Raw genomic sequence first — 16,225 nt, 5'->3', positions numbered from 1 at the left:
CTGTGATGCACGTTCCCGCGCTCAAGGCCAAGTTATGCTATCAATGGGGGATAAATTTAAGAAAGAATAGATGGAAACCTTCACCAGGCAGCTGACTTTGCAGTGACCATTTTACTGAATTATGTTGAGACAAAGCCGGAGCGAGGGCTAGCCTACTATCTGGTGAGGTGTCGACGGTGTTCGGTTGGTTCGCATTAGCGCCTCCAAAAGGTATGGTACTGCTTTTTCGATGGAGCGCGTGTCATGTACTGTTTCGTATTGTAGCAAGTTAAGCGAGAATACGCTTTTATTCATGGTGCTTGGTGCAGTTGACTTCTAACAGCGCTTCTCACGCACACTGCAGCATTCGTCTTTCTTGTCAGTCGTTCTTCTCGCGCTGTGCCTTTTCTTTGCTACATGAAAATTCGGTTTTAAGTTGACCTAGCCTCATCTTCATTCCACTACTTCTCCTTCACGCTCGGAAGGCAAGAACCAAACAAGAACATAGTGTTTAATGCTCGTACTCCTTTACCGCGGCAGGATGAGACCTGCATGCCTGTTTTCTTCGGTTTCTCTGAAATTACAGGGTTCTGCACACAATGCTCACATTTCTTGCGTTCAGCTTGCTTGTTCCTTTCATATAACAGCAGACATTACACGAGAACAGCGCAAAAAACTGAGAACGAAAGGGCGAAAGACGTGACTTTTTGCATTGAAATACACAGCAGACACCCGACTTCCGGGACAAGCCATCCAACTTCCGGTGGCTTCACTCGCGCTCGTCTCGGAAAGCGGGAATGCGGCATCCAGCTACCTAGTGGAGATCAGTGGTTTTTAAGCTTTGCTAGTTTAGTAGTGCTTTTCGCACTAAAAATATCACCATATCACTGCATGCATAGAGCTATGCCATGGAGTTCTTTCCTTCCTCCATGAGCTATGCATAGAGCTGCATGCAAACATTGAGAATGGCGCATTTTACAAGCAGCATATTTACCCCTCTTTGGTCTCGTTTGTTCTTAAGATATTTTACTTTAGAAGTTTTCGATTCACTTTGAAGTAATACCTTACGGATAAGCTCCACAGAACAGCTGGTACCTGACACGTACTCAACGTGGCACAAAAAAAGTCGTTTGCAGGCCGTGATCAGCGCGATCACGCTACTCGTCTAGTAACAATGACTGTAAACATGGCAGCGCCCATATTTTGCGCTGCTCCAGCTACTCTTCGGTATTGTTGGTGATGCATTTTGCATTTTCTTCGACATTTGATAACATTCACCGCTAAAGCTAGTGCAGTTAAGCGTAATAGGTAACACCTGAATCTTAAGTCAAGTGAAAACCATTATTTCATCGCTTCAACGTGGTACAGGCGGTAAGTGTGTGCACATCACCGCCTGACAGTAGCCTGTCAAGTTTCTTCGTTGTTTACGGTACCGTTGTTGGTGCAGAAGATGGGCCTGGAACAAAGCAGTCACTCGAGCGGCGGTTCCCTGAAAGTTGGTAAAGGCCGTCACACTAAGGCATCATCACCTCGCCCATCGATCAGTTCGGATTCTGACGTCCCGTATGTGTCGTCGACGGTCAACAACCCGATCGGAGGTACGCTGCCTTGAAACTCGTAGTGCGATTGTGCCCGACGTTCCGTACCAGCGGTGACGGGGAGTCTAAAAAACAGTGAGCGCGAAACATTTATAGTCGACTGTGCTGTAACAGTGACCTCTTGTGCCTAAAATTGCTCTTGCTTGTTGAGTATCAGCTGATCGCATGAACATAACCAAAACAGGAAGTTAGCTTTGCACCTCAGTCCGCCTCCGTTAGCCAGACTTTGTTTTCCGCTCATTACTGCCAGTAACTACCCTCTGCGCTTTCACAGTACAGAACTTTTCGATGATTTACTCGAATTTACTCTTGATAATGATGGGCGCGACGTAAAGATGTCCCTGTATCAGTTCTTATCACATCGGGTTCACTGAAAACACCGAAATCCGTGTACATAGGCGAAATTCAGTGAGAAATTTGTCACAAAACTCGCCAGTGCCGCTCGAACAAAAAATTTCTTAATGTAGACCGCTATTTTAGCGGCTCATATTAAGTGTGGTAGCGTCATATCTATCGTGTATGTGAATGCAGCTTGCTTTCATGACAAATTTGCTGCTGTTAACTATGTAGCTACCCAATCCCTACTTTCCTTTCCTTCCTTTGTCCAGTTTCTTTTTCTGCCGCTTTGGTTGCTTCGCCTTTTTAAATGCTCCAACTTGCATTTGAGTTGCTGCCTCGTACATGCGTATATTGGTGCTAGACCCTGCTAAAGCACAGTGTGTCTATTCTAAGACTTTGTAAACTGCTATTGTAAACTACTAAATTTAGTTTAAATTTAAATTGGGCCCCCTGCTTCCAGCATTGGGGCGTCTACAGATGGCAGGGGACATTGAGTTGTGATACCATAGGTGGGTTGAACCCACTCGAGTGTGCATTATACCATGCATGGCGTGTTTTACCTCCACTTGTTTCTCTCTCTGACTTTGATCCCTTCCTTTACCTCTTTTGTCGCAGTGCGGTTGGAGCATCTGCACTGAATGAGGCAGTTACTACTTCTTTTCTTCCCTTGTGACGCTCTCTACATGGCTTGCACTGGCGTCAGTGAAAGGAATTCTGGGATATGCTTCCACCATGCTTATTGAACCACCAGCTCTGACGGTTTGCATGCTATGTCGTTTCAGTATGGTTGTGTACACAATATTTAGTCACTGCAAGCAAAGCAGTAGTCACGGAAGGAAACTTCCGAGAAATACAAGCTCTTTCTTTCCACGAAATATCCCAGAGGACCAGTGCGAGTGAACGAAGGTGCACTGAACATACCACGGCAGAGCTTCCACATGGCATGCATTAAACATGCCAATCTCCACCACGGGAACCACAACTTTTGAGTGTGTTGCGCGAGGTAAACCCTCAGTTTCAACTGTAGACAGTGTGACAATGGCGAAAAGGCAAAAGGTGTCAGTGATTAACCTATTGTTTGTGGGAAATGGTGACCACCAAAGTAGCTTGAGGAGACAAATTCTGACTGGCACCCGTCGCTTCTCCTTGGGTACAATGCCAAGCATGAAGGTTCCACACAACGCCAGCACAGTGAGAAACGACGCAGCGAAAGGCGGCAATCTGAGGTCCGGAAACCGCATGCCAAGGCCAATGCAATGGTTACAATGATCGAGCCGTGTGCCTATGATCTTTATGCAACCGCAGCTGACCACAGAAATCAACGTTTCTGTGAAGTGTTTTAGCATTCAGAAAGCAAGAAAGGAATTAACACTTACATTAATGCCTCCAGATAAGTTCACTCAGCTCCAGATAAGTTCACCCCTCAAATTAGGAGAACTTGGTCTTCCTCGGGCTGCGTTGCTAACAAGCTCTCACCCGTGCGCTAACAAAGGAAACTGGGGATTATAACTATTCGTACGCATTCATTCGAGGGTCATGAAGTAGCTGATGACGTTACCGTGTAATGTCCAGGAACAATTAGCCAGCGCTGTTCTCAGCTCACAGCGCATCTCAGGGGCCGATGTTCTCATATTGTCAAACCTTTTCTTTATACTGAATGCGCACTGATGCGATCTGCACTCGGAAGAGAAGGCATTTCCACGAAAAAGGCACAAAAGAGCCAGTCGCAACACGAAACATCCTGTTTATCCACATCTCGAAGCTTGCGCGGCAGCCAAGTGGTTCGTAAACATGGCTAGCATGTCAGTGATTTCGCTGACGTGATCTTGCATGGAAGCTATGTAATGCGTGCAGCATTGAGAATTACATGTTTAGTGGGTTATTATTGGCACCTATCGGCTTGGCATTCACTTTATAGATTAATGTTTCCTGATTAGAGATTAGGCATAGCTTCTCTTTGAGGCCAAAAAATGTGATCAGAAAATTAAAGCATGAGGGATAAGGAGGAAAGGAACACTGATTGTCTCTCCACACTTCTTTTTTTGTAGCCTGCTTATTCTTGTCTTTTAATTCTGCCATCTTATGCTTCCTCAACGAATGTCCTGCTGGGTTGCAATACCCCCTTTCGGTGTTTTGCATTTGTGTTAACGTCAGAGCAGCATAGTCTAACAGTGTGGTGGCTTAGTTCATGCCTCAAAATCGCAAGCAGTGTGGAAACAGTGCTGAAGTCCCGACATGGGCAGAATGTTGAAACACAAGCAGCTGAATGTTAGCGTGTACAGTCAAGGACAAAAGTTTGTGGGATGCGTATTCGCGGAAAACAATTTGTTTCTGATTTGCCTCGCTAGCCAGTGAGCTGTTGTTGGTTTCAGTTGATAAAGCACGCATGTCATTTCTGAATCTCTGATTTTCACTCATCTGCTTTGCGTGACAAAGCAGAAATAAGTCTTTTACTATGAATTCGCATCCTGAAAACTTTTATTCCGTGACTACAAATGATGCTAATTATGTACTTTCCCAGCTTCTGTCATATTTAGCACCATTTGGCTTCTTTTTGAAAACCTTACGGCTAACCCTGTGTGATAGTACTGCTTCTGACATTTCACACTGGCACTAAATCAAAATTGCTTTACTGCTTCAAAATTGCTTGCTTTACTGAGTAGACACTAGGTGTCACTAACTCCACATCTCCATTTCAACCTTTCCTTTACTTCTGTCTGTAACCTTTACTAATAACATTTTACTTCACTGTACTAACCTCTGCTCGCTCTTTCCTCTCCTCATGCTTCACTCATTTCTTCTTCACCTGGCAACACTGGTACTAACCACACGCTCGGTGCCCACTGAAAGAGTCCCCAAAGCTGGGTAGCAAGAGTCCGGCGCATCTCTTACGAAACTCCCCGCGCCCTTCACCGAAACCGCGCCCTCACTCATATGCTGGCACTTCAGGTCACAGCATTGTGGTCGTCAAGGAGGGAAGCGTGGACTTGCAGACACCGGAGAACGATGAAGACCTTATTAAGCTGCAGGTAAGGAAGCACAATTTCTTGATTACTGCACTTTGTGATCTGCTAGAATAGTAAACAAAGCAGTGCCAGAAATAATTTTGTGTAAGCTGAAGAGCAGTTTTGTGCGAAAATTTCATCTAATTCTGACCATTTCAAAAATTCGTATGAGTGTTCTATGTTGAGCAGCATTGGGATTCCGAATCAAACCATTCCCCACTTACTGTGGCAAACCTGCATTAACCATATCCCAAGAGGGTGAAAATCACAAGACAATGAAATACTTAGTTTTGGGGCTAAATGCTTACAAGGTCCAGTGTATTTGATCATTCAGCCGTCAAACATGTCAATCAATCGTGCAGTAACAGAGTAGTGCTCTGAAATAGAAGCCTACTGTTTTTTCCTAATTAAAGATTAAATTGACACTGGGGTAAACTCCATTCAGTTTTTGTTCATTGTAAAAATAAATAGCCGCCGCGGTGGCTCAGTGGCTATGGTGCTCGGCTGCTGACCCAAAAGACGCGGGTTCGATCCCGGCCGCGGCGGCTGGAATTTCTTTCGAGGAGAAATTCTAGATGCCCGTGTACTGTGCGATGTCAGTGCACGTTAAAGAACCCCAGGTCGTCAAAATTTCCGGAGCCCTCCACTACGGCGTCTCTCATAGCCTTAGTCGCTTTGGGACGTTAAACCCCATAAACCAACCAAAAATAAATTCCTTGGCTCTTTCTGGCTTTGCTTATGTGTGCCCAGCGACAAAAGATGCATTTATTGGTGCAAAAATTGGATTTAGAAATGAAACATTTTTTTCCTCGCTAATCACTTCATATTTTTGACGTCAAGACTGGAGAAGGTCTCCGTGATCACCGTTTAGAAGTGAATGGTGTTATAGCCTAGCCTCAGGGATCCCCGCAAAAAAACTGCCTTGACGCACCGCAATTTACTTGTGAATACAGCTGATGGTGACGATACCTGTGTTTAACTTTTAGATCTTTTCCAGCTTAGAACAGCTTTGTTTTCAGTGAGGGTAGCTTCTCTATCATTATAATGTGCAATCTTTCAATGCTGGCCAAACTCATCTTGCTCTCAGGGGTCCCTTTAAAGCGTCCAAAGATGTGTTTATTCAATTCTAGCTGTATACACAGAGCCGACAAATATTCTTGCATTCACAGCTATCATTTGTTACTAAAGGCAGCTCGTGACAGTGATAGTGGTCACTGTGTGCTGTCTTATTTAAAGAGTAAGAAAACAGTTTTTTACAGCTTTTAACTCACTCTCAGCTGCATTCTCACATAGTGTTCATTGTTATGATGCTGCTACTGTTTTATTTCTCTTAATCACGCATAGTGTTACACATTCTACAGTTGCAGCGGGCAACTGTAGAATGGTCACACGAAGTTAAGTGGAAAAATGAAATTTGAGGAGTTGGAGCATGCATGGATTCAGGCGCTCAGGGAACCAAAAAGGCACTGTAAGAACAAATGGGATCCCCAAACCCTGTTTGAAAAATTCTTCCGTAGATCACGAAGGTTCTGCGGCTGCGGTGTTCTGCCGCAGATCCAAAGGTTGTAGAATCGAACCCCAGTCCCAATGGCCACCTTACACTGGGGATGGTTAGGTTAGGTTTATGGGGTTTAACGTCCCAAAGCGACTCAGGCTATGAGGGACGCCGTAGTGGAGGGCTCCGGAAATTTCAACCACCTGGGGTTCTTTAACGTGCACTGACATCGCACAGTACACGGGCCTCCGGAATTTCTCCTCCAAAGAAATTCTGCCGCCGCGGTCGGGATCGAACCCGCGCCTTTTGGGTCAGCAGCCGAGCACCATAACCACTGAGCCACCGCGGCGGCACTGGGGGTGGTATTCAAAAATGCCCGCATGCTATGCAATGTCAGTGTGCACTGAAGAACCCTAGGTGGCCGAAAATAATCTGGAGCCCTCCACTATGGCATTCCTCATAGCCTGAATACAGCTTTAGGTCGCTAAACCCCACACACAAACCAATCTAGGCCTTGCTTGGCTTAGCCGTATCTCTTAGACAACACCTCCTGCTAACCTGCCCAGGAAAAATAAGTCACGTACATGTTGTGCCCTTGTATCAGTATCCTCAGTTTTGTCTAAATAATTCAGCTCTCAGCTACATTATTGGGCAGTCACCGTGCAGAGAGCTCATTTTCTTCTCCATTTCAGTCACAAGCAAGTGCAGGTGTTTTTGTTAGTTAATATTTTCAGCAGCCTTGTGCAGTGTGGAACTTCCCTGGCCACTTCAAATTCGCTAATCCGTTTCCTTTGCTTTGGCGGCCATAGGTTCACTTCGTCAAAATGTCTTGTGTAGCGAGGCTTCTGCTACTAATACTTAAAGGTGCACTGAAGAGGATTCTGAACTCGTCTTTTTGCCGCGGGAACTCGATCTACACGTTCCTAGCATTCTTAGAAACAGTGACTTATTGCCCTGTGTGGCCGATTTCCCTAATTAAATCAAATTAACGTCCGGCTCCCGCCCTTTTTTTTTTTTAATTCTGCCTCGTACGATGGGCGGAGTCAACCAACGCGTGAAGTTCCTTTCAGCCAGCTCCGTGGAGGCTTTGCTTTCGCTTTATTTTGTTTTTTAGGTTTTCATGAATAAATAGCTTCATTCGCAGATAATATAGCCGCAAAATAAGCCCGCAGAAATAAAAATACGCGCGCACTATTTGCTACTACGGACTACTACGTATTACTCCGCCGATGGCAGAGCGGCAAGCCACCACGGGACTGGGTGAAAGGCACTCCCCGCGTTGGTCGACTCCGCCCACCGTACGAGGCAGAATACAAAAAAAAGGGCGGGAGCCGGACGTTAATTCGATTTAATTAGGGAAATTGGCCACACAGGGCACTAAGTCGCAGTTTCTAAGAATGCTAGGAACGTGCAGATCGAGTTCCCGCGGCAGAAAGACAAGTTCAGATTCCTCTTCATTGCACCTTTAAATCGCGTGGCTTGATGAAATTAATGACTACTCGAAATTTCATTCAGTGAGGCGCTGTTAAGTGCCTTGAATGTGCATTTCAGTTTTTTTGTTCAGTGTTGGGATGAGCTTACTGTATTATCATTTTTCAGTTTATTTTGTGCTAGCGAACCACCTATATTCTTTCGACAAGCTTCACATGATATGCGAAAGATGCCTTGTTCAAGCAACGTGACGGTTAGGTGTATGTGCTAGGTTGGAAAAAATTCATTTTATTTTGGTCTCAAAATGTTGGCCAACATTTAAAATTAGTGAGTAATTATACACTGCAAAAATTTTTACTGGGAGTTCCAGAAATTGAAATTCTACTTGCCTCTGCAGGGCTGGAGGGTTTTTTGAGTAACCATTAATGCTCATGTAAGAAGCATGAGTAAACAGTGAACTGTTGACGTGCATGTGACAACGTATGTCCTAACGATAAGTACTTTACCATGGTGGCGTGGTTTTGCAAACAGTCCTTTATGCACCTGCCACTTTGCCTTGCATACCATTTACCTCGTGACTAAGGTGGCAGGTATTTATTGTTCTAGCATCACCAAGAAATTACTTTTCTTTATCATGCAGTTGCATTCGGTTCTTGTTTCATTGTTTGTCGCCCTCTCAGGGCATACCACAGTTCTGGCCTATCCTGAAAGGGAGCTTGCACAGCCCAATCATATGTGATTCTGACGTGGGGGAGAGACTGGACCACCGTGCTGTGAATCGACTGGCCTCTCGTTACCAGGAACACCTGAGGCAGTGTGCCGATGTCGTCAGCACTGAGCAGAATGCTTTGGCCGCACGAATTCGAGAGGTATGCTCACGCCATTTTCACAGATCGACTAAGAATCAAAGGTTTAAGAGTAAATGGGATGGGTCGTCTTAGAAGTGGTGCTTATGTTGTAGTATGTGATAGTCCACTGATCAGACGTGCACCGATCAGCGTTTAATACTTTCCCTAACATGGTACAAATGGCTGTATTTTGTGAGTTTTCATTAGATTTCATTGGTCCAAGAACTGTGTCGTTTCAAATTTAATGCGGTGCATCAAATTAAGCCTGATGTTGACACTTTTTAGTAATATGAGCTTTGTTAAAGTGTTTTAGGTCTTAATGCATTTCATGTGCGTAACACCATTGGTAACACCATCACTGGTAACACCAATACTGGTTTAGCCGCCGCGGTGGCTCAGTGGCTATGGTGCTCGGCTGCTGGCCCGAAAGACGTGGGTTCGATCCCGGCCGCGGCGGCTGAATTTCTTTGGAGGAGAAATTCGAGGCCCGTGTACTGTGCGATGTCAGTGCACGTTAAAGAACCCCAGGTGGTCGAAATTTCAGGAGCCCTCCACTACGGCGTCTCTCATAGCCTTAGTCGCTTTGGGACGTTAAACCCCATAAACCAACCAATACTGGTTTCAAACTTCTGCTGAGTGAAACAAAACAGGCCCAATTAAGAACCTAACCATGGCACCACCATGAATGTTTTGGGCTGATTCCTCGGATCTTCTTTGTCCTTTGAACTAAAGTCATGTGATCAGGCAACATCCCCAGAGTCGCTACTACTTAGATCGTCGACAAAATCAACCATGGACGCAACTGAATCGCAAGATTTGGTGTGCTTCACGGCTTGTGCCTCGTTGGTGGAGACGGCCATTCTCAACTTCCAAAAATGCTGCCGCATGGGAAAAACACAAACCAACTAAAGAAAAATATATAAACTACCTTTATAACCTCAATGCAAACAGCACAGCATCATCAACAATGGTGCTGCATAGTTGGAAATCAGCATTTGCTCCACCGTTGGTACGCTAATGATGGTCAGTGGGTGTGGTAGGGAAATAGTTGATGATGATGCATTTTTATGGTGCGAGGGCATTTATGCCCAAAGAGCGCCATGGCGTAAGGTGTTTTTGACTACTCAAGGTGAGGTCAAAGACCAGACTACCAAGCCTTTCACCTCAATGAAGCAATGAAGCCAAACACCAGGCTAGGGGAAAGCTTGTACCCACTGTATCACCGGTGGATATCCAGCGGCACTGGAGATCAAACCCCACACCTCCATTATGCTTGGAGGGAAAGAGTTAATAACTTCTGATGAACTGTTACCCAGGGAAACGTTAACAGGTTGCTTACAGAGTGCTTTTTCTCGCAAGATAGGGAATCTCTAGATGAATTCAAAGCGACTTGACACAGCACATTTAGCAGTATTATCTACTGAGACCTGTAATAAATTGCATATTGTGTAAGGACACTTGGAAAGTATGGGTACAGTATATATACTCAGCCCCCTTTCCTTCTCTGAGCTTACCTCAACCGTTAAGCGTTTTCTGGACCAGGACATCATAATCTTGCAGAGCTGAAGCTGATTTCCAGCTAACGACAAGGTCCAAAGTGATTTATGATTTTTGTCATGAAAAGAGCGGTTGGATGCATGGATGCGATCATGATGTCTTTTCAACTAGGGAAAAGCCAGCAAGTGCTGCTAGGCCCAGATATGTTTGCTCCTCGTCATCTTCGTCATCATCATCATCAAATCAAGAAGGCATGAACACTATGGCAGGCAGCCTTAACCTGTGCCTTTTAATTTTTGCATTATGGCAGAATTGTGACAGATGAAAGTGGGAGGAAATCATTGTAACTATGAAAATGACGTGTTATGTTTTGATTTTCTTGGGTTAGTTACTGTCCTGTACACTTTGCGTGCCATGTAGGCTGGAGACATTTGGCTCACACTACCAGAGCTGCATAGTCTTTCAAGTGCTTGCATGCAGTGGCAGTGATAAAAACTGCTTCTGGGTTCTCTGGATTAGGATTGCCCTTTAACATGCAGTTTGTTAGAGGTTTGTCTGAGGCTTCCAGTTTCCTCTTTTCTAAGCTGGCCTATGTGTTTACAAGCATGTGTGTATGTGTATGTGGGTGGGGAAGTTACCACTGTCAGCCTTGCTGGCATGCTGAAAGGTAGAACAAGCCTCCGCTGTGGCTCAGTGGTTATGGCACTCGGCTGCTGGCCTGAAAGGTGCGGGTTCGATCCCGGCTGTGGGAGTCGCATATTGATGGGGGCGAAATGCTAGGGGCCCATGTACTGTGTGATGCCAGTGCACATTAAAAAACCCCGTTTGGTCGAAATTATTCGAAGCCCTCCACTGCGGTACCCCTCATAGCCTGAGTGGCTTTGGAACGTTAAACCCTCATAAACCAAACCAAAGGTAGAACGCACTCTGAATATCACGTCTAGTGGCTCTGACGAGCTGTACGGCTGTTAGTAATCTTCTGTAGGTTGCATGGCTTGTATGCTGAATCCTTTCTGCGTGGAGGTGTTTAGAATCGTTATGCTGCAATTGGCGCTCTCATGTCACAAGAACGGCAAGCAAAGGTTGCAAGAACTGTGGGAAAGGTGCCCGCAGCATTCTAGACCAATGCCTCTAGGCAGCCTGCTTGGCGGCCATCTTAGAAGGTACACTTTAGACAATCTATCTTATGCGAGAAGTCTAGCTCGTCAGCATGCCTGATCTCTATCTTTCCTGACAGCAGGCATTTTTTTTTTTTTGAAAACATTGTAAACACCAAAAACGCAGGACACTGTCACAAAAGAAGCAAAGAGGCTTGACTTCACAGTTGTATGCGTCCTCTTTGCTTGGCTTTCCGAGGGTTTCACGCTGTTATGCAAGGAAGGTATGTTTGACCGAACATGGAAGTTATTGAGGAATTAATATTCCACTCTTGAGGCACTCTCAGGTATTTAATAGCAGGTTTACATTATCCCTTGAGAGGATTAGTTTATAATAGTTGCATGCGCTGCCTGCTACTCACCTATTTGACAAAAACATGGAGGCTAATAAAAAGGTTTAGAATAAAATTACTGACGACTCGGCAAGCTCTGGAGAGAAAAATGATAGGGGTAATGTTAAGAAACGGCAACGATCTGAATGGGTTAGGAAACAGATGGGAGTTAATGGTATTCAAGCTAAGATCAATATAACAAAGTGGGCACAGGCCGGGCATGTAATATGGATGGAAGGCAACCGGAGGTCACCTTGGGTAACAGTGCACATTCCTAGGGAAGGCAAGCTACCTAGGAATGGCAGGAACTCATTTGAGCAAACAAGGGAGGGGGAATGAGGGGCTCATTATAAATATGAGAGAAGCCAACAGCCGCAGAAACCAAGGGCCACAGGGGATTTTTTTAATTTATTTATTTTGTGGTGTTGATCAATTTATAATATTACTGAATATGTTATCGCTTAAAGTTAATTGATTAGAAAAGCAGAAGAAAAAACAACCACATGCCGCCGGTGGGATCCGAACCCACGACCTCCGAATTACGCGTCCGGTGCTCTACTGCTGAGCTACGGCGACGGCTGTCAAATCTGCTGCATTCGGGGGTATTTATGTTTACAAGTAACCTAACCTTGGGAGTGTTCACCAGCGCCACCCATGTTCTTAAGCGGCGGACGTAGCACATGCTGAGTCACCGCTGAGTTGACGTAGAACGTCATCGAACGGCGAGGGTGGAAGCTGTGTGAGAACCCTCTTATGCTTCCTATGGCGTCAAGGCTGCCAGAATCGAGGCCATCGCTAAGCAATTAAGCAAACAAGGGAAGGGGAATGAGGGGCTCGTTATAAATATGAGAGAAGCCAACAGCCACAGAAACCAAGGGCACAGGTGATTTTTTTTTTAATTAATTTATTTATTTTGTGGTGTTGATCAATTTAGAATATTAGTGAATATGTTATCGCTTAAAGCTAATTGATTAGAAAAGCAGAAGAAAAAACAACCACATGCCGCCGGGCGGGTGGGGTCATTTGGGTGGGGGTCATTTGGGCGGGTGAGTTTAGGAAGTTCATGGAGTAAAGTTCCCGCGGCTGGCATCGGACAGGATTGATTGGAGGTCAGTAGAGGAGGTCTTTGGCGTGCGGAGTCCATAATTTGGCCCGTAATGATGGCGAATGATGTGAGGTGCTTGTTCTATTATCTGAGCCACGTTATTTGCTGTGAAAGCAGACAGGTGCAAGCTAGAGAGCTTAGACATGCGAAGGACTGAAAGACACGCATATGCATGCTGGCCTCATTTGTGTTGTCCTCATTTTATTGCTTGTACAAAATTGTTCATGTATGCCACTCTTGCTAGAGCCAAAATTGAGGCCTGCAGTACTGTGAAGTAAATAATAAATAAATAAATGCCGGCAGGTGTGTGTTACCTTTCCTGCTGTTTCACTCTGATCTTTCTCCAAGTGTATTCTTGCTTCACATGTTGTTCCAGTTCAGTTTCCAGCCAACTAACGCCTTTCATATGTCTAGTCTTAGTTTAGCAAGCATTACGTTCGCATTGAACAACTCGCCAATAACCATCATAACATCATCGTCATCATTAGCCTGATTACACCCTCTGCAGGCCAAAGGCCTCTCCCATGTCTCTCCAATTAACCCTGTCCTTTGCCAGTTGCCGCCACTGTATCCCCGCAAACTTCTTAATCTCATCCGCCCACCTAACTTTCTGCCGCCCCCCGCTACGCTAGCCTTCTCTTGGAATCCGCTCCGTTACCCTTAAGGACCAGCGGTTTACTTGCCTTCGCTTGCATGCCCTGCCCAAGCCCATTTCTTCCTCTTGATTTCAGCCAGGATGTCATTAACCCACGCTTGTTCCCTCACCCACTCTGCCTGCTTCCAATCTCTTGACGTTACACCTATCGTTTTCCTTTCCATAGCTCGCTGCGTTGTCCTTAACCTAAGCTGAACCCTCTTTGTTAGCCTCCACGTTTCTTCCCCATAGGTGAGTACCGGTAAGTTATCATAACATGATAAAGCTATTTATTCATTTCAGGTCGACTACGCAGTGTCTACCCTCAACACAATGATGACGGAACGGCAAAAGAAGTTTGGCAAGTATGTGGAGCAGCTTCTGAAGGTGCACGAACTGTCGAACCTACTCCAGACCACGGAGAGCCTGTTGGCAAAGACCGTGGAACAGTTGGACCAACTCAACCGTCAGCTTCCACCTGAAGAGCAGCTGGAGCCATTTGTCATGGTTACTGGATGAGCGGTGGTGTTGTGGAGTCATTGTGATGAATCAGGGTTGAGGACTGAAGTGGCATGACATCTATCTGGCTGAGGCCAGCTGGAACAGTAAACTATTTGCTGTGTTAGTTTAAGCTCCACTTGAATAAAAGTGTCTAAACTATTCCCGCTTTGCCAAGGGAATGTGCTTGATTGCTTATTGCTGATCAAACATAGTATTCTAAACATAATGCTGATATTTCCAAGATACTTCACTTAGTCAGGCTTAATTACCCAAAGCTGAGTGCAAATAGGGATGGGTAGTTTTGCATCGCTGGCTGACTATCGTTCTAGTCATCTTTTTAATGGTTTCTGTGGCCTCAATAACAACCTTAAGTCATTGTGATAAGCCATAGTTGAGGACTGGGGCAAGTGGTTCCAAACCTAGCGGCTGAGCTCAGCTCTAGCTTTAGCAGTCTTAGTTTAAGCACTGGTTGAAGAAAATGTTGCTATTATTGCTATCTTACCCTAGGGATGTACTGTCAGCATCTATTGAAGTACGAATGCTGCTAAGGTGTGAACAGCAAAATGAGATCACCTTGGTTCGGGAAGACTGAATATTGGGGCGGTTTATTTTCACTTCAGTGGTGTGAAGACTGCTCTGTAGAAAAGTTAATAAACTTCCTGTATTTCCTCTACAGCAGCTAATACTTTCTTGATTTTGTGTTCTACTTTGGCTTTTTATTGTTTTTCAAACTAGTCCACCTTAATCCACTTTCTGGGATGGGCCTGCTTCTAAAATTCTGGGAGTCCTTTGGGATTTTAGGGGTTGACACAACTGCCAGTTTTAGAGGCTCTCAGATTTTCAAATTTGGCGATGCCCTATGGTTGGTCCACTGATGGTCACGTTGCGTTGATGCCATCATGACCCTTTTATTGCATTCATAGATTGCGGGAAGTCTTCATACAACTACTGGCTCAGTGATGCAGCGATTAAGCATTGTGCAACTGCGCTGAAAGGTGGCTGTTTCAAACACAGCAGCCGATGGGGCTTGTGAAACCCAGGTTACTCTTACAGAGCCCCCGTAAGGCTCATGCGCAACGCTGCGGTAGGCAGGCAGCTGTTGTCTTGAATTTATATGAATTGATTTCATTTCCACATGTCATGGTGGCCAGGGCGCTTGACCCCGTTTGACCAATCAATAATTTAGGTGGCACCTGCCACGGCTTTGCTCACAATCCAGTGGGCAGGTTGTGATGACATCACAAAGTCGCGTGACTACTCTCGACCAGTCACGAAATTTCGTAGCAGGGAAGCCAGAAATGTTTTGTGAGACGACAACCTAATTGCTGTCACATTAAAGACAGTCAATAAGAAATATTTGTGAAGAGGTATTTGTAGTAAAAAATTAGGTACTTGTAGGCACAGGATAACAGTGGCAGTTGTGCAGGATTTGCATAGTAAATGAAAAAAAAAGTGTAAAACAAGCAAGGCACCTGCCCTAGTTATGTAATTATGTTAATGTGCAAAGCGAAAATACATATATGGAATATTAACTGCAGGGAAAGTTTAAAAATTTCATGGCAGGATTTAAAGTGGAAGCAGAGGCATGATAAGCTCAAGACTGGGATAGTGTTCAAAACAAAGCTACAGTGCACACGGCTGGTGTTCAACCAATGAAAGTGACTAGAGAAGTTTGAATACCAGACATGCGGCGTGCCTTGTTGGTCTGTTAGGTCGAGTGGCATGCGTCGACTGCCTTATCAAATCGCCGCTTTGTGCACTGCAACCGCTTGCAAGCAATGAGCAGACAGCAGATGAACATTCCGCGCAAACATACGCTGTGGTAGCTTTATCGCTGCATCTTTACAATTTAGTGCAGGATCGAAAACAAGGATGCCCACTTACTAGCAGTTGCCGTGAATACCTCGATCATGGTTACATTTATCACATCCTTAAAGGGACACTGAGGAGAAATTGAAGTTGACTTGCATCGACAGAATATCAGCTCCTGATTACAAAAACGCCACTCATACTGACAACAAAGCTCTTGTAACGTAGAAAAGAGCAAGAACCAAAATACAGGTATCGCCGCCACAGGCCAAACTCGCAAGTACAAGCTTCATGACGTCATAGGACAAAACAGTGTTGCTAGAGCCAATAGTTCTAGCAACACTAGGACACGAGACCCCACGAATCACTGAGGCACAGCAAATGCATGCGCAAATCTCCTTGACGTCGCCAGATGGCGCCATGTACCAGACAGCTATGCGCGCTCCTGAAGCATCGGGACCAATCAGCGCCTGTTTTCCGGCGGTAGGCGGGCTC

The 16,225-nt window shown here is 45.2% G+C and overlaps 1 protein-coding gene across 2 annotated transcripts; it reads left to right on the top strand.

Moving 5' to 3' along the window:
- The first annotated feature begins 1,173 nt into the window (after positions 1-1,173).
- Positions 1,174-14,594, top strand: BORCS5 (BLOC-1 related complex subunit 5). Of its 2 annotated transcripts, none has more exons than XM_089560809.1 (5): positions 1,174-1,350; positions 1,427-1,577; positions 4,866-4,945; positions 8,528-8,716; positions 13,724-14,594. In XM_089560809.1, exons 2-5 carry the CDS (start codon positions 1,430-1,432, stop codon positions 13,937-13,939), a joined length of 633 nt encoding a protein of 210 aa, XP_089416935.1. In that variant the 5' UTR covers positions 1,174-1,350; positions 1,427-1,429; the 3' UTR covers positions 13,940-14,594. The 2 variants fall into 2 exon arrangements, with proteins under 2 accessions (XP_089416935.1, XP_089416934.1); XM_089560808.1 differs by having other exon boundaries at positions 4,767-4,945.
- Positions 14,595-16,225: the final 1,631 nt, after the last annotated feature.

The sequence above is a fragment of the Amblyomma mixtum genome, chromosome 9, assembly GCF_055824585.1.
Source record: "Amblyomma mixtum isolate Tamu chromosome 9, ASM5582458v1, whole genome shotgun sequence".
Classification (NCBI taxonomy): Eukaryota; Metazoa; Arthropoda; class Arachnida; order Ixodida; family Ixodidae; genus Amblyomma; species Amblyomma mixtum.
Note: the sequence above shows the minus strand (reverse complement) of the source record. Positions and strands in the feature narration are given on the sequence as shown.